The sequence below is a fragment of the Chamaea fasciata genome, unplaced genomic scaffold, assembly GCF_029207755.1.
Source record: "Chamaea fasciata isolate MVZ Bird 193981 ecotype frontalis unplaced genomic scaffold, bChaFas1.0.hap1 SCAF_3, whole genome shotgun sequence".
Taxonomy (NCBI): Eukaryota; Metazoa; Chordata; class Aves; order Passeriformes; family Sylviidae; genus Chamaea; species Chamaea fasciata.
The window spans coordinates 24,292,352-24,314,436 of record NW_027094088.1 but is presented as its reverse complement, the minus strand read 5'-3'; the positions used below and the strand labels follow the sequence as shown (position 1 = coordinate 24,314,436).

At 40.9% G+C, this 22,085-nt stretch overlaps 1 protein-coding gene across 2 annotated transcripts; it reads left to right on the top strand.

Annotated features, from left to right (window-relative positions):
* Positions 1–7,212: 7,212 nt before the first annotated feature.
* Positions 7,213–15,978, top strand: COX7A2L (cytochrome c oxidase subunit 7A2 like). Of its 2 annotated transcripts, XM_066178377.1 has the most exons (3): positions 7,213–7,503; positions 14,589–14,720; positions 15,643–15,978. In XM_066178377.1, the coding sequence occupies exons 1-3, from the start codon at positions 7,432–7,434 to the stop codon at positions 15,781–15,783; spliced, it is 345 nt and encodes a 114-aa protein (XP_066034474.1). In that variant the 5' UTR covers positions 7,213–7,431; the 3' UTR covers positions 15,784–15,978. The 2 variants fall into 2 exon arrangements, with proteins under 2 accessions (XP_066034474.1, XP_066034475.1); XM_066178378.1 differs by lacking the exon at positions 14,589–14,720 and having other exon boundaries at positions 7,241–7,503.
* The last annotated feature ends 6,107 nt before the right edge of the window (positions 15,979–22,085 follow it).

Genomic DNA, 22,085 nt, shown 5'->3' with positions numbered 1-22,085 from the left:
CTGTTATTCTTGCTTCTTCCTGAACAGTATGAATTCATTGCATTCTATCAAAGAGTATTGCCTCAGCACGTACCCAGAGATCACTCTGCCCTAATTTGGGTGGAGCTCCAACAGTTTATATCTTCAGGACACAGAAGATACAACACAGAAGTTTCCAACTTTTTGACATTTATTCCTTATGAAAATTATTACTAAAACTCATCATGTGAAAGGCGACTTTCATCTATCTATGAATGTTCCTTATATCCTCAGGCATGACAGAGAAGTGGTAAAAATGTGACATGTTCTAAATTATTAATAAACTGACAAGTTTTTAAACCCAATCTCGTGATTTTTGAGCAGTTCGTGTTGGCAATCCTACATGTCCATTGATTATTGCCATCTCCACGGAATTGCTAAAGTAGATACAGAGCAGTGTTATTGTTGCGAAAGGGTAGATTAAGTTGAAATATTGCTGTATAAAATGTTCTGAAATGTGTCTGATAACAACTAAAATTAAGTATGACTGACAAGTGGGCACTGGGCCAATAAAGCAAAAGACTTAGGTATTCAAGTCAAGCCCCCTGGCATAAATTGCCCTGTGCAGCTCCAATACAACTGTAATTTAGTTGAAATACTGAGAAACACTGCATGGCATCTTTCTCCAGTCCATCACAACACCTTACTATTGATCTTTTTCAAATGTCACATTTGTACAGAACATTTCCTTTAACACAACTGCAAGGGAGGTTTTCGGTGGTCTGGGTTTTTGGTGTATGACATAACCTTGCCTTATTCAGGAAAGTTTGTTATAATACTGCACTGAGGAGGTGGTTGTCTCTGGACTCCAATCTGAGAATTTACACTTGAAAATGAGAAATTAAATACAATGTCTATGCATCTTCCTCAAGTATCTATAACATACCTGAGAAAAAGAAACTTTTGCTGTGGACTGTAGATTATTTGAGACAGAAATGCTTACAGTCCAGAGAGGGAAAAGGAAGAGGTGAAAGAAGACTCTGGCAGCACTCTGAAAACAGAAAACCTTGAAGATGCATTTTACCTCTCAGTGTCCAGAGATACCACTCATTTTATTTGAGAACCTATTTCCCTACACATACAGTGTTTAAAGGAAAAGTTCAGGAATAATAAGATACTGCAATCATGAGATTTCACTTTCAGTTATAAAAGAAGAAAATGTGTTGCAGCAGAAAGCATAGAAACCATGCACATAGAAACTCTGAACTCTGGTGTTCGTGTCAAAGTCAGCAGCCAGAGACAAAATATCCAACTTTACAGTGCAGCATTTCAAAACTGGGAAGTGTTATAAGCCACTGAGGTAGGGCCTGGAGATTCTGAAATTACTTTCTCAAAAGCAGAATGAACAGGGCTTTTAGCAGCAAACACTGATGTCTTGATCAGATGAAAAAATTACTTTGCTTCTGCAATTTTGAAAATCAAGGGGGAGGGGGGAAGCAATGATAACAAAGCTGAAAAGTAGTGAAAGCAATATTTACTGTACGTTCCTCTAATGCTTTTCACATCTAGAAACTGGAGAATAAAAGAATATGGAATAAAAGAATATTGCTCACCTGGAATAAAGCATTGTTTTCACAATTTCTGTTCTGCTTTTATTCAGGTAATACACAGCTGCTAAGAAACAGTCTATAAAAAACAGAACCTACTGGCCCAGAAGTATTATTCATTCTTTAGGCTTTGCAACAATGACAACAGATAGTTTTCAATTCCTTCATTTACTTCCTCAGACAAGTTCTGCAGGTTCCGGGAACCTGAAAATAATACTATACATATGTAACAAGAGGTAGATACCCCAGACAAGATTCAACATCTTGAAAATTATTCCTGACCCCCATCACACAACCGTGAACCCAATGTCTTTATTGCCAGAATTGGTAGTGAGTAACTATTGCTATGAAGTATTTCACATGTAGAAGCCTTATCTCAAGACAAAGAAGTGCCCAGGAAACAGAAGTGAAATACAGAATTATTTCTAAATTTATAGAGAAGATATAAATGGCTGCCTCCCTAATACCATCTTTTCCTTCTTCAAAAAAAGCAAGAATTCTATTACAAGAAAGTTACACAGTAAAAACTTAGGTTAAATTTATATTAATATATTAAGTCTATTACTATTTTAAAATACTCTAAAATTTTTATTAATTTTCAGCATTGACAGATCCATGAAAGAGAAATGTCTTAGTTGTTAATAGAAGCCTATTTCTAAGCCATCTCTTCTGTATGGAGTACATATGGGTGATAAATATCAATAAATTCAGGCACAAGTTTTAGAGGTAACTACCACCTTAGTCTGCGTATAGACTTAATTTATTTCTTTCAGTTGATAAATCAAATGGAACGTGTTTACAGTATCAGCCTCTTGCATTAATAGAGTTTATCTTGGTGATCATCTCCTAGTTTAGGGATTTGTAAATATTATGTATACACACACACAAAGCAAATGTTAAGCAAATCCAATCTAGTACTCTTAAAAATGAGTACTGCATAAACAAAACATAAGTGCACATGGCAATTTTATGTTCTACATCCACCCACACAGTTGTTCTCAGCAATTCAAGAACAGAGTTGCATGGGCAGATTGACAGAATTTGAGTTACAGACATCTGTGCTGAAATAATGATCAGCATATGAAGGTTTTGATCATTAAGCAACTGATTATGGTCTTGGTTTTTTATTTATTTTATCCTCAAAAAGAAAATAAATACAATAATCACAGCAACAACAACAAAAAAAGCAGAATAAGCTCAAGGTACTCTGCTTCCTTCATTCCCTCCCAGAGATCTACTCATCTTGAAACGTAATCTTAGTGCTGTTCCAGGAACAAGCCATGATAAAGAAACTTGCATGTATGAAACCAGTGATCTTAAAAATCTGGAAAAAAATGGAATAAACGACAGGATCCTGTTTTCCTCAGTTGCTGCCAATTCCATGCTGATCCCTAACAGACCAGATGTCCAACTGACAGTCCCTAGGAATTGTTTGTCTCAGTGTCTAAAAGTGAGACCTCAGGTTTAAGTCCAAAGCAGGAAATCTTTTCCTTACAGGACATTTTGTTTATGTTAACTGTACAAAGTTTTATGGTCTTCCAAAATTCCCAATCTTCCTTTGAACCCTTCTAGGGTGAGTGGCCTCATTTTGCCCCAGTAACTTCCTATGGCAGCAAGTTTCACAGTCTGATTATCCACTATGTCAGCAAGCCTGATAAGCAAAGCAGCCTTGGCAAAAGTCTAGAGACTAAAGCAAGTGATGAACCAAAAGTCTTAAGGCAAAACCAAGTTTCTTCCTTTAAAGGAAAGACTTTATGCTTTTTTTTTTTTTTTTTCCCCCCCACGGAATGTTCTCATGCTCCTGTGGCACACAAACAGCAGAACTTCCATTTGTAACTGTAATTTTATTCATGTCATCCTCCCATGCATCTCTCTTGCAAGGTAAACAATTCCCCATCTTCAATTTTGTAAGCTAAAACAAGAGAGAGATCACACCTAGGTTTTGTTCCAACAGCTTGCAGCAGCAAAGTTTCACAGCTTACTTTTAAGCATCAAGATTTAAATTGATCAACTGAAAAAGAGGATAAATCTGTACCTTTTTCACAGCTTCCTTGGAGCTCCAGGGCACAAATCTTTTCTTTCTCTGGCTTTCAGTCAATACTGAATGACTTTTCAAGAACTTGATTCAAGAGCAACAATGAAGCAAGAACTAGTTATACAATGGTGTTATCTCAAGGCATGACCTGCCCCAAAACCTGTGCTCATGTGGTACTGCAGGATGCATTCATACTGGAAAAAAAAGGAGAAGAGCAAAATACAACACAACTTTAGTGAGAGGTTACCAGGCACACCTATTTCTTCTGGCAAATGCTGGAAGAACTGAACTGGAGGAACCTGTAGACAAATATATCCAGAATCATTATAATATGAGCTAGATCCCACGGATTTCAAAAGGTCAGGACTGCTACCACACAAACCCAACTATGATTCACATCATTCTACTCTAAAAGAAAATGTGTACCACACCTCCAGGGTCTTCTGCTCCACTACAAACAGACCTGTAATCAAACCACTTTTAGTTTATTTTTCTCAGGAATAAATAGTTTATTTTTCTCAGGAATAAACAGAATCCTGATCAGCAAATTCTTTTCGACCATAAATTATGCAGCACATCTTCCAGTTCATTAATACTGCCTAGTCTTGCAAGCTACAGGGATTTCACAATTCTTCTTGTAACATTTACAAAATATTTCCATAAATTTCCTACTTACTGAGCAAATAACATATCTTCTCCAGTTAATGTTCCTAACACAGAGTCAGAACATCCGCTCAGGGTATTATGTATGGAGCACCCAGCTGGTTCTCTCGACAGGAGAACAGCACAGACAGAGTTTGTGGGCTTGAAATTTCCCCAAGAAAACCTGCCTTCAGGGCAACAGGCACAGGTAAGAACTGGCGCAGCAAAGATCCAGGGTTCTGGTTCAAAGCCCTGCTCTCACAAGTAAATGGACGTGCAGCGCTCCCAAGGGCTTCCCGTAATTGAGCAGTGGTTTTGTCTGTTCAAAAGGGGATAGATCCAAACTCAAAGCTCCCTTTTGCCAACACCAAACTCAAATTCTAAAATCTAAGTAGAAGGCGTTACACGGGTGGGTAAAGAAATCTTATCACACATTTTATATGGGTATTTTACTTTCTAAAATATCTCCTATGAATAGATCTTCCTCCAGTTTATAAGCAAAGCACATTTTAATAGTTTTCGCTCAGTGCATGACCACAGATATTTTTATAGCAAACATATCTTCAAAACCGCATGTGGGACTCTCAGTGAGCAATGATCTAACTGATAGAGGTCACTAATGATTAAACATTACCAACAAATGATCCTTTTTAGCCAGGCCTCAGCATGTTTAATCTCAGTCAACTCACAGCACGAACTCCAGCCATGAATTCATGCTGTTAGACTTGTCACAGCAGGATGCTCTGGGTCACTAATAGCATGCCAGCTGGAACCTGCCTGGGATCCACAGCAGGCATGGAGTGATTGAGGAATACCACAGGCCCATGAGCTCTGTGCAGGGCAAGGCAGTGCCGTGTCCTACAGTAGAGGAGGGGCTGCTGACTTCCCAGGAACACTAAATTCACAAACAGAAGCAGCATCGTATCACAGTCCCCTGGTTTAGGATTCTGACTTTGTTTAGCAAGAGCCTTCTTTTATGTAACAAATTAAACATTTCAGATGCTTTCGGAAGATGGCAGGAGAGAAGGGATTCCCTTGGTAAGAGGCATGTGAATCACTCGTCAGAGTGGAGACACAACGATTTAGTTCCAGAAAACAAAACCTCTGTTGTATCTGTTGCAAAATGTGAAATATGTAAATATGCATCCTTACTTAAGGATGAAAAGGATGTTGTTTCATCTTTGTATACATTCCAGTCTAATCAAAAAGAAAGCAGAGTTAATCTGTGAAACAGACAGCAGCTAACAAGCAAGCTCATTGGTGTCCAGGGGTTAGAAAGACAAATTTCTTGAAAGACAAAAATTGTGGTAGAATTGCCCTGTTAAACCTTGTTAAGATTTAGGGCTTGACATGATTCGGTGGTCTCAGACCTAGTGGGAGGTTAACAAAGGTTTAGGATGTAGGAAGAAGGATGTACCAATGATAGTGGACACAAAGAATGCAGAATTCACAGGCCACAAAGACATTTGATGGAATCCCAAGATAAGGAAGACAACTTGGCAACTGTGCTGAATCAGCTCTGACTGGGCAAAAGGCAATCCTAGGAGAGGGCGGTGGGTGGCAACCACCGACTCAGACCCTCAACTCAAGAAACCCACAGACCCAAGAGAAGAGACTGAGCCTGTGGACTAGTTAGTACGGGAAACAAGAAAATCATAGTCAAATAAAGATAGAAAACTGAGTAATAAGAGAACTGGGTAACTTCTAGCCAATTACCATTAATGCCGCTGTTTGCTAAAATACATAGAAAGTAAAAAGGTAGTTGCTGCACTTGATTTGTGGAACACCACTGAGGACATAGGCTTGTGTAACTCTGAAATAAATATTCTGTGTCTCTTGAGTGTGCCTGTATTAGCTATAGAGTGACCAGCAGGATCAGGGAAGTGATTCCTCCCCTGCACTGGTGAGGCCACACATTGAGTCCTGTGTCCAGTTCTGGGCCCCTCAGTTCAGGAAGGACATGGAGGTGCTGGAGTGTGTCCAGAGAAAGGCAATGGAACTGGGGAAAGGTCTGGGGCACAAATCCTGTGAGAGCAGCTGTAGGAGCTGGGGGTGCTTTGTGAAAAAAAAGGGAGGCTCAGGGGTGACCTTGTCACCCTACAATTCCCTGAACGGCGCTATAGCCAGGTGGGGGTCGGCCGACTCTCCCAGGCAACCAGAAGCAGGATTCACAGAATTCACAGAATGACTAGGTTGGAAAAGACCTTCAAGATAGAGTCCAACCCAGCCCTATAACATCTCAACTAAACCATGGCACTGAGTGCCATATCCAGCCTTTTTTTAAACACATCCAGGGATGGTGACTCCACCACCTTCCCGCGCAGACCATTCCAGTACTTTGTCACTCTATCCGCGAAAAATTCTTTCTTAATATCCAACCTATATTTCCCTTGACGCTGCCTGAGAAGATGAGAAGAAATTACGCCAAACTGCGCCTGGGGAGCTTTAGGTTGGAATTTTTTCATAGAAAGAGTGACTGGGCACTGAAATGGTCTTCCCGGGGAGGTGGTGGAGTCACCGTCCCTGGAGGTGTTGAAGGAAAGCCTGGACGTGCACTCAGTGTCAGTCTAGTTACACAGTGGTGGTCGCTCGCGACGCTCTCGGAGGTCTTTCCCAAGCGAAGTGATTCTGTGATTGCCGACGGCGTTACAGCGGGTCGCGGCAGAGCCCGGCGCGGCCGAGCGCCGCTCCCCGCCCCAGCGGTGCCCCCACGCCGCGGGCGGCGCTCACGGGCCGGGGGGTGGCCACAGCCCCGCGCGCGCTCGCCCCGCCCTGGAGTAGGCGGAGCATCGCCTTTTGCCTGCGCCGATTGGCTGACAGGAACCACGCCCCCTGCGCCCTGCCCACGACGGGCTCGCATCCCGCCCCCGCCATCCCTCCCGCTGCCGCCCCGCCCCTTAAGGGGCTCACCTACTCTGCCTGATTGAAAATTACCGCCGGTCTCGTTTCTCCGCGAATGGCGGGCGTGCCTGGGAGAAGCGCGCTCGCACTGCTTTACTGTACTGTATTTTTCCGAACTTTTCTTTTTTTTTAGTCTCATTCTTTCTGCGCGTCCTGCGCAGGCGTCCTTGCCAGGCGTCCGCGACCCAGTGGGGCCCTTCAACGTTACGGCGCCGCTAAAGAGCCGGCGGGGGGAGCGGCGGGTCCTTTCGGCCCAGCCGTCGCAGCCGGTGCCGGGCCCGGCCCACCATGTACTACAAGTTCAGCGGCTTCGCGCAGCGCCTCGTCGGGGCCACGGCGGCCGCCGCCTACACCCCACAGGTAAGAGCCCGCACCCGGGCGGGCGCCGCGGCACCGCGGGCGTTTGGTGAGCCGGGGAGGGATCGGCCGCCCCCACGGGCACCGGACTTACCCGGCCCCTCGCGTGACCTTGGGCGAGATGGGAGGCGCGCTCTGCCCTGCAGCCCTTGGGTCAGCTTTGGGATGTGCCGGGGATCATGGCGAGAAATTAACGCGCTGCCATCACAGAGGGCTCCTGTTCCAGAGTTGAGCGGTGCCTGGCGGGGTTTTAAAATCACCGAAACACAGAATCATAGTTAGGCAGGAAAAGAGCTCCCAGAACATCGAGTGCAGCCTGTGGCCGAGCATCTGTTTCAGCTGGACCAGAGCACCGAGGGCCACGTCCAGGCTTTCCTTAAACACCTCCGGCGACTCCACCACCGCCCCGGGCAGCCCATCCCAATATTTGATTTCTCTTTTTGTGAAGGACTTCTTCCTGATGTCCAATCTAAACCTCCCCTGGCACAGCTTGAGGCCATTTCCTCTCATCCTGTCTTTAGTTGCTTGGGAGAAGACTTGGATACAGGGAGTTTAGAAGAGTGACAGGGTCATCCCTGAGCCTCCTTTTTTCCAGGCTAAGCACCACCGTCCTCATAAGACTTGTGCCCCAGACCCTTCCCCAGCTCCACTGCCCTTCTCTGGATGCACTCCAGCACCTCAATATCCTTTCTGAAATGAGGGTCCCAGAACTGGACACTGTAACTTGCAGCTGGCAGATGGGAGCAGCACCGATCTCTGATCTCTGTGGTCCGTGCATGCGGCAAAAACCCCAGTTACTGAAAGCATTAAAACCCTTCCCAGGGAGAATACAAATCCACAGAAGTTTGTTTAATGCAAAGTGGAAACTCACCTCTTCTCTGTATGATGCCAACTCAGTACATAAGTGTACAGAGGTTAACGGTGGCATTAAATAAGCTACGCTTTTCACACTGCATAGTGAAGGTACATGGTTAATTCTTCAGGGGCAAAGCAAATCAGAGTGAGGCAGAATGAAGCCCAGGTACATCAGGCATTTCAAGACACGAAGAGTTGCATTTTGGTGAAAATAAATGACAGAAATTGTTTGCTTTTCTGTACATCAGCATAAATTCCTAAGTAATATTAGGAAGATTCATAATGTGATTTTCTTATGGGACAAAAGCAGCGTTTTTGTTGCACCGTGTTCAATTTTCTGAGTAAAGTTTGAAAAAATCAAATTCTTACAGCTTAAAACAAAGAAGCAATCCCCTACAACTGGAGGTTAAGAGTCCTAAGAATGATTTTTAAGAAGTCAGCCTTTCAAAGAACTGCCTCCAAAGAACAAACATCTGATTAAACAGCACAAGAATTTAGAAAAAAAAGGAGATAGAGGTGCACACACACAAATAAAGTCAAAGTTATGGTTGGTCTTCTTCCCAATAAACTCATTAATAAAAAGTAACTGAAATTAGTTAAAGTCACTGCATTCTTGTAGGCTGATGTGTATTGTGGCACACAGCTCTATTTCATTCTTAGCCTATTAATTCTGTTAGCAGCCTGCTTTACAGTTCTGCTTTCCTGGGTACCCTTGACTGTGAGAGTTTTACTTGGAACATCAGGTCATCTTTTGCAAGCAAGAACATCGTATGAAGCAGCTGTAAAATCTCAGATTGTTTCAAGGGGTCCAGGACAACTACACAACTTTTTCTTTTTTATATTTTTTTAGAGTTAAGAGAACTTGGTCAGCCTGAGTACGATGGTTGGTGGTTCATACTCTGCCAGGGTGCTCCTAACAAGTGGAATGCTGCAGGTTACTGCAGGACTTTTATCAGTTCCCGGGAGCAGGCAATAGAGTGCACTCTTGTAAAGTTTACAGAAAACACCAGGGGAGTGGCCCCAAAACATCTGAAGTAGAGTTGCCATTCAGAGGGCCCTGTCCAGAGTGTGGGAAGATCTGAGAGGAACGCTGTGAACTTCCATGGCAGAAAAAAGGCGCAGTTGCTTGTGCAGGAAGGAAGAGGCCCTGCATGGTTATGGGGTGGCAGCTGAGGGGCTGGAGGCAGCAGCTTGTGCTGGAGCTCTGGAGGTAGTGCCAGGCAGGGAGCCAGCAGTCTCCTGGCTCTATCACCCTGGGAGCTGTTGAGTGCGGAAAGCAGCACTCTCCCCTGCTCAGCACTCACTGCATCACATGGAGGTGCCACATCCAGCTGTGGGAACGGCAACTGGAGCAGAAGTCAGCAGCCAGCTGAGGTTAGCAAGATGGAGCCAGGTTTTGCACAGTGGTCCATGGTGGAAAGGCAAAAGACACCAGACATAAATTGCAAGAAGAGAGGTTCAGGCTGGACAGCAGGAAAAATCCGTTTGTGGTGGGAAGAATCAGGCAATGGAGCAGCTGCCTGGGGGAGGTTGTGCACTTTGTCCTCATAGGCTTTCAAGGCCAGGCCAGACAAAACCTACAGCAACCTAGTGTCACCTTGCTCTGAACTAATGAGCCCTTCCATCCTGAATTACCCAGGATCTTAAATAGACATTGAGATAACAGAGTTTCTGAAATGGCAGTTTCTGTCCCAAGAAGGTTTTCGTGTCCTCGTCTTTCCCCATCACTTTGGAAGGCTTCCTGGATAGCTGTTGGGGGTTAGGGGTGCAAGAAATGGAAGACAGCAGAATAAATTAATGTTCTAGTATGTAGAAGACTTATACCGTAGCAATATATCCAGCACTACTGCAGTGATTTAGGCACTTCTTACCTCTCTAGACAAAGTTATGTTCAGAGAATAAACATTTGATACTTCATTTATATAGTGAAGAGCATTGGGGGCGGAATGCGGAAGGGCTTCAAGCCTAATCAGTAAAGAACCTCATTTCCGGAAGTTACATTTTTAAAAGTTACTTTCAATCCCTTTTTACAGTGTTATCAGGCCAGCTTTTTTGTAGAATTTCCTTTTTTTTTTTCCCCCCCGTAAGCTTGACTGAATTCCCAGGTCATATATTTAGATGCATCAGTCTGCTAAAAATGTTTTCAATGAACAGCAATTGAAATATAAGGGTAATCCCATGAGTGTTAAGGTGTTAAGTTTGAAACACAGTGAATTTTTTCCTATTGATTTAATTGCTCCATTTATTAAAACTATAGCTCAGCATGTAAAGTGGTTTGCTTTTTATGCTTCTGTTTATTTTGATGTTTCTGGAAAAGTGGAGACATCCTGCCATTCAAATTCTTCTTGGTAAAATTTGCAGTATAATCTCTTTGTTCTGTGCTGTTAGATTCTGGTGCTTCCCAATATAGCATTGTTTTGCTGCAGGTTTAAGCTTACTGTGGGCTCGCAAAATATCAGTCTAAATGGATTTCAGAAATTATTTTGCTGACAGTAACATAACTAACAGCTTATACTAACAAAAAAATACCTCTTGAGTTTGAAATCTGTATTGTTCTTTCCATCTCAGACTTAGCATGCTTAGAACACTTAATTTTTCATTTAACAAAGTTGAATAAAGTAGTCCGAATAATTTAGCTTGTTTGAATAAATGGGAACTTCCTTAGCTAGTTGAGGAGTGAAATAGTTTCAAAACTACTTCTCATATTTAGGAGTATAATGACTGCCATAACCATTACAAATTCAATAAAAATATTAATTCAAAGAGTTAGCTTATGTTTAAAGTAAAGCACTGGGACCAGTTTCAAATGGTGTCAGATGAGGACAAGTACGTGAACTTTTCCCCAGTTCTTCCTCTGAACATGATCCTAACAGAAATTTACTTGTCCTGCAGTATCTTCACTTGATACAACTTCTTTTGCTTGTAGCTATTTAAAGCCCCCATGAGCCACAGATATTCTGATTTTAGCCTATATGAACTGCTTAGAGTTTGTTGAGAATCTAAAATATGTAACCTTTATGCCCTAGATAATACTTAATACGTACACAAAATCACTGTCACTGGATCATCATCTCAATACAAAGAATCAAGTCTTTTTACCTAAGAGCCTTGTGCTAGTCATAACAAATATATTTAACTATTTAACTTTAGGCAGTGAGGTGTGTTCTACTGTGAAGGACCTGCTACTTAGTTTAGAAGTGTCTAGGTTCAATAGGTTCATGAAAGTTCTTTCAATGCATGTTCTGAAATACTGATTCTCAGAGTAACTTCCCTATTCCCCTCTGGCCCTTAACTCAGCTTTCTCTCTCATTCTTGGATCTGTTTGAGCAACTCCCCTTACATTTAAAATCTTAAGAGCTATGTCCATTAAATTGTGCTCCAAATCATTAACTGTTTTTGCTGTCAGGAAAATGTAAATCTAACTTGCAAATTCATACTAGCAAGGCGTAAATTTGTTCTAACTTTGAGCCTGATGGTTCAAACCAACACATACACTGGGGTCCTGAGGTCTTTAGACCTCTGACAGGAAAACTAAACACACTCTACAGAAGGGTAGGCAGAGAATTCTGTTTGTTCTTTTGGGATTAGCTACCTATCGTGACCTCAAATGCTGAGGACTTCAGCATTTGAAAGTCATTGCTGTAGCATGCTGATGAAGTCAGCTGATGCTGACTCTTCTACATAACTGTACAAGAGTTATACTACATAATTGCATCTGCTGTACTTTGTCCAAGACTTGGGAAAAAATCATGTTATAGTGATTAAAAATAAAAGATTAACACCTTAATGTCAGAGAAGGAATTATCAATTATTAACTGTTTTTTAAATGAAGCATAAGTCAAATGTGTAGAGGCATTAATTCATCAGTACTGTCCTGAGTGTAGTGATGTCATTAAATAAACCCATAGTTTTAGTAATGTTAAATACAGTGGCTAAGGGTCATTTAAGGTGTGTCAGTTCTTACTTAAAAATTTTCTGCAGTGAAATTCAGCCTTTACATTACACTGTGGATTTCTCCTCAACCATGCTAAGTGTAAGATAAAGCACTTGCCACTTTCTCTCAATAACCACAGGCAAGTACCAAGTTGGAACAGCCAACAGTGCGTTTGCACTAATTTAACTGAGCTTGGTTGGGGTTGGAGTGAAATTTTACATTGGTGAGGAACCCTAATTAATGCAGTGTCTGGGTTAAGCAAACTCAACTGTCTCCCTTCTGCAGCGTGTGTTTTGTTGTACTCTTTCCTGAAGCCAGTGAACCACATTAATGTTTTTATTTAAATTGCTATGTGATGTTCTTAAGTGGCACCATGCTGCTTTGGAAGTAATTTACACCAGTACGTTGATGATTATATGAGTTTTCTGAACTGGTTCCATTTGATTTCAAAATGAAGTTTGTCACTTCAGTTGGTCTGACTCTGCTATGGCTCCTGCAGAAGGAGCTCTTACAACTGTGTGAACAGGAATATATTTCTAAAGGCGGAAAAAGTATGTGATAACCTACAGCTGTTGATTTACTAAGTACTGAAGTTATTAGATGGCGCTGCTCCTGAAAATACTGGGCTCTCAGGAAGGCAAACGGGAAATTCAGAACTGGAAACTAAGGCACAGGAAAGATGTGCATTTTCACTTTGACTATGCTACTAATAATCAAGAAGGCAAGAAAAGCTTTGAAGTCACCTGCACACTTAGTATAAACATCTGTTCTATAGGTATTTCTGTCAAATCATCAACTTTTAAAGGCAAATCTAATAAAGTACTTCAAGTCCCTGTAGACAAAAATACTGCTTTCATCAAGGCCTTTGATGTAGCTGTACTTAGCCTTGAATATATAGTTAGTAACTTCCCCTGGATAATAATAGCTCCTTAGATGCTTCCTCCGTAACACTGTGGCCAGAACTGGTCACTGGTCTTACATAATTCAGCAGTGCTTACCTTCTGTGCAAGCCTGCTCAGTAGGAAGGCATTAGTTACTGAACGTGCCAAGAAATTCAGTTTTGCTGCTGCCTTTCAGAACATAACCAGAAAGGTCACAAGTGGATTCTAATATTCAGTCAGAGAAGCTGAACCCGCATCTTCAGGGTATAGCACTGATGACCATTCCACAGACTGTTTTGGGAGGCTGAGAAACCTGTTTTTTCTGCTGAAGATGCCTGTTGTAGCAGAGAATTTGCATAAGGAAAACATGTCTGGTCTGTGACTGGCACAAATGGAGTGCCAGTCTGCTTCCAGCTCCAATACTGTCAGACATTTCTCTTCAATACAAAATGCATCAACTAGTCCTTTGAACAGAAACCAGAATTTCAGTGCAGTCTTAACTTGACCCGTGGCTGCTTCTGTTTGTAATAAAAACCTGTTGCATTAAACTAACTGTAAAATGCTTTTAATTTCTGTGGCAAGTTAAGAAAAAAAAAATTGCAGCTGTTTTGAGAGCCACAATGTAAACCATCACTGCTGCGTGTTCAAACATAACTGTTAAGTCTAACTAGAGTAATAAAGACAAGGAGGCCACCTGATGTTGGCTGTGACTTTGTGCCCTTAATCACAGAACTGAATTACGTAGTTTCTAGGTGTGGCAAACCTAGAGTACAGCCTTGTGAACCAAAAGGAAGCTGAGCTGTGCTGCTCATGGGGAGTACACTGAGGTGTGGGAAGTTGCAGCAACATCTGAACTATAGGTAGGATGTAGTTACACCTGCACAAAATATCCACCATATCAGGGTCTCTGAGCACCACTTACAACTTCTGTATGGCCCAAATGATCCTCTTTTTTTTTTTTTTTTTTTGAATCCCCAAACTATACATTCAAAAATTTTAAGGCCCAGTTATTCATAGCTACTGCTTGCAGCATTCAGGAGGTAGAGCTCGTTCCTCACTCTGACCCTAGCATCAGGGATCACTGATCCTAATCCTACTGCTCAGAGAGAGTCCTAGATAGTCTGTGTGCAAAAGAGAAGCAGTAATTTGGACCAAGCACCAGCACAGAAAAAGAGCAGCTATAAGTTCATGCCATGAGGAGATTGGAAAGGAGGCTGCTGTTTTCCTTGCTAAGCTCTGACTCCAAGTTGTCACTGAGATATCTGTGGGCCAACAATGTGTTTGTCACAAATCTTCACACCAGATAAATATTCTTTGTAACGTATCCTTGTAATGACTGGCAGTGTGCCTGCCTAATGTGACAATTGGTATGTTTGCAAGTGTGATATACCTTGATATTTTAATCTTTATTTATGCAGGGACTCAAATCATTAGTTCCCACTGAATCCCCAGGCCCAGATCCGATTCTTGGGACAACTAAACCAGGTTTACCAGCAACTGATACTTTCTTGGGTACAAACAAGGTGCCAGACCTACAGAAAGTTTTCCAGGTAATGACAACTTTGAGAGTAACTTAAAGAAAACTGGGGAGTGGGACATACCTGTCCCTATTTTAGCATAGCTAACTACTTTTGCCATTCTACAATACCTAAATTCTGTAAAGTCAAGAAACTATCACATACAGTAAAACCTGTGTACTTGTACTGTACTACAAAGTAGTATAGTTCATCTCTTATACAAGGCATATACTGTGCTGTAGATGTCTTGTATAGGAGATAAATACAGGAAGTGGATAAATGCAGTAACATTGTCTTTTTGCTGACTTCAGAAATTGGTGGTTGTATTGTTTGACTATTGGAAACGCTCTCTGGGAATCCAAGTGTATGCCTTAAAGCAGCTGGGGAGGAGCAAAGCAAATCGTTACTGTTTTGTGTATAATGATTTGAATGTTGCTGAAGCTGTTTATATTGCATTATAAGAGCAGCACAGTAAAGTTTTCAAAGCCAATTTGTTAGCTATGGAATTTCTAAATGTAGGACTTTTCTTAAAACAAATTAGTTAAGCTTTTTTTTAGGTGTCAAGAATGTGCTTTATATAATGTTCCCTTTTCTCTCTTACATGCCACTTCCATTTGGAGTGTGTCAGTCTGACTTGGTGAATAATTTTTTAGACATATCTTTTCACATTCTGTTGTTAGTGACACTTCTTCCCATCCAGGTCCTCTTGAGAAATATTTCAAGATACATTCTTTTTGCTTGCACTTAACAGCTTTGGCTAACAAAATTAACTTGCTTTCGCATTTGTCTTGCTAGACAAAACCCACATAATACACTTGGTTGTAGTGAGCCAATTTCTCAGGAGGTTTCCCTCTCGGAAGTCTCTTAATTTACCCAAGGTAGCTTACTCCTTAATGACCTCAGTATGGGTGTTAATTTCTTTTTTGCTTGTTTTGTCCTTGAACTCTTCCCACAGAGATCAGATGGGCTGCCAGTACACCTGAAGCGAGGATATCCAGATAGGATGCTCTATCGGACCACGATGGCTCTGACAATAGGAGGGACTTTCTACTGTCTGATAGCACTGTACATTGCCTCACAGCCAAAAAACAAATGAACCACACCTCATGGGACTCTGGGCACTCCTCTCAAGGATCTCCTGCATGTACCACTTTGCACTTAAATCTGTTCCCTGTGATCACATAGGGTTCATTATTCAGATTGGATTTCTTGGAGAAAATGTTTTTAAATCGGTTGCCTTATGTATTCTAAAACACCAATATAAAAAGAGAAATATATTATTTTAACATATGGTTGTAGCTTTTCTTGTGTTGCAGAAGTTTATAAACAGTTGGATAAAGTTAAGCTTTTCCTTCCATCCCTTCCCCAACTTAAACAATGTTAGAGAGAGGACAGGACAAATAATCTGTGAGCTGTGCACCACATTCCTTAGTGGAAGGATGCTGCTAGTTTCCAAAACACTAAAAGCAAATAATTTAACTACTGCAGCATACTGATAACCTGTTTCTGTCCTATACAGATCATTTTACATAAGCAGCTGGCAATGGAACTTTTTCCAAATGCTGGTATATTAGTACAAAATATACCACCTCTGGTGGCAGGACAAAGGGCTTGTCTCTCTGGAGCATTTAAAGTGGATTTATTCCTTAACTGTAGCATCACTGTGTGCAGCAGAGTGCACCATTTTTGTAGCATCAGTTACACCAGTTTTTGGACTTTCCTTTGTCAAAATGTATTATCATACAATAAAGACAGCAACATGAATACTAAAAGAGGCAAGTCTCGAAAGTTTCAGAGCATTTCAGCGAGCCTGGTAGTAAAATAAACATATTGGTACACTTATAAGTTCAACTTGTAGATCTCAAATCATAAAGTTGATTCAGCTACCTTGCTGTCATTTATTTGAGATGGTAAATCTCTTAAAATTCTCTCCCAGACCTCACTGTGTGTTTAACTATGATTTTTGGTGAAACAGGTCACTGCCATCATAACTCAGCTGCTTACTATTTCCAGCAGATAGCTATTTATGTACACACGTTTTTGTGGATGGAAGAGAGATAAGCCAGTACAACCCTTTATATTACCCTTATAATGGCATAGCCTTGAACTGCAGGTTTCATACAAGTCTTCACAAAATGCATCCTCTAATTTCACAGCTCCTCCTCTGCCCCTGAACACTGATTTGCTGGCCTCTGTAAAGACCCATCTCTCTCAGAACTGTGCAGAAACAACCTTCAAAGTAAATAAGAAAATATAGTTGATAAAGGAAACTAAAACTGTGTTTTTTCAGTCTTTTACTAAAAACATTCTGATTTTTTTTCCACTCAGGTTACAACAAAGCCTTATTACTGCTTCATAGGAAAGAAAATAGCTGCTTGTACTGTGATCTCAGCTTTCAGTCAATGTTGGTATTTCAGGATGGGAGAGATTTAAGTCAATGAAAAATAGTTTTGTAAGGACAGCAAGAGTCAAAGAAGAGCAGAGAATAAATTCTGCAGGAACTAACAGCTGCGTTGCCTCTAATGATAAAATATTTTCTCCTCAGTAGCCCATGCTTCCATGATACTCAATATTGTGCTGTAGGCCGTTAAATACAACAAAAAAAAGAAAAAAAAAAAAAAGAAGAAAAACAGCACAGTAGGTTGTTGTCTGTCTTCACTACATACCATCTATCAAGCACTGCCTACAAGAATTTTCTAAGAAAGGATATTATGCACATAAATTTGACAGGTAGATTTTCATGAAGCCGAGCTTTGTTCAGAGTATTTCCATGCTCTTAGTTTTCTGATTTGGTTTTGGTTTTATTGGAGGGATGGGTTAGGGATTTTCTTTTTTTGTTGTTTCTGTGATAGTACTGGTGGTTTTTTTGTTTTAAACCAAGTATTTTTAGTGCACATGTGGAGGGTAACAACTTTCCGCTTGTTGCTAAAGCCAATATGGATAAAATAGCCAAGCTGTTATCCACAGCTCATATCTTGCAGTTAGAGGTCATGGCTGAAGCCACGGATAGCAGAATTGCCCTAGGCCTCCCTTTTTCCAGCTCTAGGTCAGCAGCTAAGGACATTTGCCAAAGGGACAAAAGCCACCTATCAGAATTTGAAAATAAACAGAGACTACAAAATCCATTGCACCTTTCCCTCCCCCTCCTCCCCTCAGTGTCTGGATTTTGAAAACTATTCACTTTGCCCTCCTCGGAAAAGGTGACCCAGTTGAAACAGGATGAGAGTTCTGCTTCAGCTTGTGAGATTCGCACCCATGGTTCAGTTGGGGGTTAAAGAACAAAGAGGTTGGGGGTTAAACAACAAAGAAATGTCTGCAGCCACTGAGTACAGCTCCAGGTCTGAGAGAAAGGGCAGACTGCATTTTATGTTCCCTCGGCAGAGTGCTCTGAAAACAGCAAAGTTTCCAAGCTGTAACCACGTTAGTCTGTGGCAGCAAAATCTTGCCCCTTTCCTCAATTAGTTTTGAGATCATGGTGAAGAAATCGCAACATGGTAAATCCTTTTTCTCCCTAGAGAAAACAATTCTTAAATATATCTGTTTTAAAATACTGATGCCAGACTCCTGTGAGGATTCAAGAGGGTCCAAGTGTTTTGAATTATTAGTGTTTTGAATTATTATTTGTGATACAGAGATCTAATCATCATCTTAAACCTTCAAGAACACCCTTACCTCTAAAAGGAGTAGTCTGACCCTTGCCTGATTGTTAAATAAAGTCTTAAGTAAGGAGAATCAGAATGACTTGCAGCACCAAGGCTACTTCAGTATTGTGAGTTGTCATCCCCAGAAGTAAGAATCTGATAGGAACTACAACTTCATTATAGTGTTCTTGTTTTATAAAGACCCTTTCAGTTTCGTCTTAGAAAATATGCAACCTACCAACACAGAGGACTGGAGAAAAAAAAGCACCTTTTTAGATGATAGCTTATACTCTAGTGTTTTGGTTTGAATGTATATTAGAGAATAAATTATAATAAGCTCTCATACCCCAAGGTGCCGAGTTTGGAAGGGAAAGCAGCTGAGATTTAGAATACACTGGAACAAAATTATCTCATGGATAATCATCCATCCCCCACGGCATTATCTCATTGTTGAGAGACAGTGGTTTTCCTTTTTAAATGATTTCTGTGGCAATCTGGATTCAATAGTTATATCTTTGTAATGGTTTTTAAATAAGATCTCCTCCCCTACCTTTTGTGTGGGAGTAGTAGAACAAATGCATTTGAGAAGACGTTGATAGTATGCACATACGTCTTACAGCTGCTTTAAAAATTAAAGTTGTGTTAAGGAGAGGATTCCTCCACAGTATTGTAGTGTGACCATACAGTCTCAACAGGCTTTTGCCTTAACATTTTAAATTGTCAACAGACTGATTATTTCCATACTGAGACATTACTGTTGGATCTTGCCTTAAAGCAAAGCTTTCAAATTAAAAGGCACTGTGAGGAATAAAAACATGAGAAACTAGAAAATTGGGAATCTAATCTTACAGACCTAAAAAAAAGCCAAAATTACTGTTTAAGAACAGTTTCTTTGCATACAGGTACACGGTACTTTTTCTGTCTTTATCCTCCTTTCTGCCTTCCAAGAGGCTTTAAAAATCACAGATTGGATGGAGGGTTTTGTTGGTAACTCCTCTCACAAACTATACCTCTGTAGATCCTAAAATGTGAAAAAATTAGATGCTTTTTTACAAAGAGAAAAATGAGCACGTATTGTCTCAGTTGTGTGTAGACCATGCTTAACTGTTCTGAAAAAAGTGCAAGATATCTGCATTTTATGACATCGTAAAATTTTCCCCTTTCCTGCCCTTCACTTCAGTGAAGAGGTTCACAAGGAAGCCAAAGCTTGATCTGTTTTAAAATGGACTGTTAGAAGAATTTGCTGTGTTCTAGACATTAATGTCAAGCAATAGGCACAATAAACAACCTTTTAAGCATTTTGCATATTCAGTACTAATTGCATCTTCATGTATAAAAGATCTTAATTTGAAACAATTCCAGTTAGCTGCAGTGCAAGTGATGCACAGATTGCTAAGAGATAGAAGCATATTTGCTGTGAGAGGGAGTGCAGGCATTCCTGTGGATCAGGAAATAGGGTATATGCTGTCAAGCATCAGTGTGGTATCTCACTAACACCGGATCTTACCTCCTGGTGCTTCTCATGTGATCCCAGACTGCTTTTGGATGTGGCACTAGATGGAAGTAACCACTTTTTTGCATGTTAATGATCTCAAAATACAAGAAAATTGAGTGTATGGGTCTGTTTTCTCACACATACACACCCCCCCAGCCTATTGCAGGCAGCCCAGATCTACAAGCAGGCAGTCATCATTCTCTGGCTCCAAAGAAACATGATACTCCTTGATAAAATGTTTTTTCTGAATGATTTTGCTCAGTGGATCCAGTGCTGCAAATTGGGGAGGTGAGAGAGAGGGGGAAGTATTTTTCCTCATTTCACATCAGCTGCATACCACTCACGCTTTTCCCTCTTCCTCATGACCACATTTTTTTTCTGAAGACCATAAATTTTTTTCTAGTCACTTCCTTTTTTACATCATTTCTTAAATATTCTGTCTCACAAAAGAAATGAAATTGTTTCTAAGGGCTTCAAAAGAACTTCTGAAATATTTATAACATATGCATATAATCTGTCACATGTATTTTTTTCTCTTCAAGCTGTAACAAGCCCTGGAAGTCTCTTTTGTCAAGTACATGATCCTGCTCACTCACTGAAAGTCTTACTTTAGTGAGAAGCCTTTGAAAAAGCTGTTCTACAGGTGTGCAAACACAGGGGCATCAAATGACTTGTTGCTTACAAGCACCAGACTGTATTTCAAAGGAAGAGGAAATACTTCTTCCCTGCAACATTCTTACACTTCAAGCCGCCGTTACCTTAAATGCATTTTTGTCTCCTTTCTCAAATCTTCCTTACAATTCAGTCACACATTTATTTTACTGTAAGTGCTTTATCTATTTATGGTGTGGTGCTACCTCAAATATCTTGGATACCTTTCACCACCGAGCCCTAATTTTGCACACCCAAAATTGGAAATGTAGGTGTCAATTTTAGTGTGTGTCTATTACAAAGCTTTCACTTGAGGCATGGAGAGAGCTGACAGCATCCATGGCAGAGTTCATTATGCCCCGCATGGGTTAGCCAGATGTTATTCCAAACACAGGACGCCATTCTTATTCTTTTGAAAGGTTCTTGGTACATATGAGGAAGATCATGCGTGTAGTCTTTAGTTGCTTACCTAATCACAAGGCTGTACATTGTCTAATCCACAATACTGCATAAAGGCAAATTGTGTCTTCCCTTAAACTAAAAGCAGAACAGCACTCTGGAATGAAACAAAGGGAATGTGTTTGGTGAAGAGCTTGTAAATGTCAGTTCCACCAACTTGATCCTGACTTGCAGCAAAGAGAGCAAGACTAATGAAATGCAGTTTATCTAGCATAAAGAACAAGTGCTACATATTAAAGCTTGTTCTTGCATAAGCTTAAGGAAAATTTATTAGTCTTCTAATTGGAACTGATTAAGCAATTCTGCTCACACGCAAAACAAAACCCACACTTCATCATACTCATTGTCAGCAGCATAACCCCACAGAATTAAGAGGAGGCAAGACTTCAGGCTCTTACAAAACAACAGCAACTACAGGAAAACCCTATTCTGTAGTCAAGCGGGTTGGAGTCCACATAAGGTTCATAAGGTGGAGACACCAAGCAGCTTGTAGTACTGTACCCTTACACTGTCTTTTCAGAGATGCCCATTTTCAAAACAAACTGAAAGAGTGCTTTCTGGCACTCTCAGAGACTTCCAGGTTTTACCTGGAGTCCTTCCTGAAGCTGTGCAACAGCTTTCCATGGCCACTGAAGAAGGGCTCACTAGACAAAGGGGTGAGTTCTTGCTGAGATACATTCCCAGCTATGCAAAACCACACAGATAATTCCTGCATAGCCTTCCCACAGAGAAGCTGTGGATTTGATCTCTCCGTACTGCAATATGTATAAAATGTAAATGTAATACAATATCCAAATGTTACAGTATTAAAACACTAGAATAATTCCAAAATACACATGCCCTTCAGGAAATTTATCAACCGTGAGGCATATCTTTACTTTCACTGATAAACAGCTTGCAATAAAAAAACTGGTAGGGATTTCCTGGACTCAAATCCCATCTTCTTAAGTGAAATTGTATTGGATAAACCAAACTAAGGGAAAATAGAAAGAATCTGTCAGTCTCAGTATTAACTAGTTATCCCTTCTCCCTGGATTTTGCATACTGTAAACTCACATGACCACTTGATACATACATTTTATCAGGTCACTGATCTGTGTTTTATCTTTTAATCTTTTTTAATTTTAACTGGCTGCATAAGAGTCTTCAAAT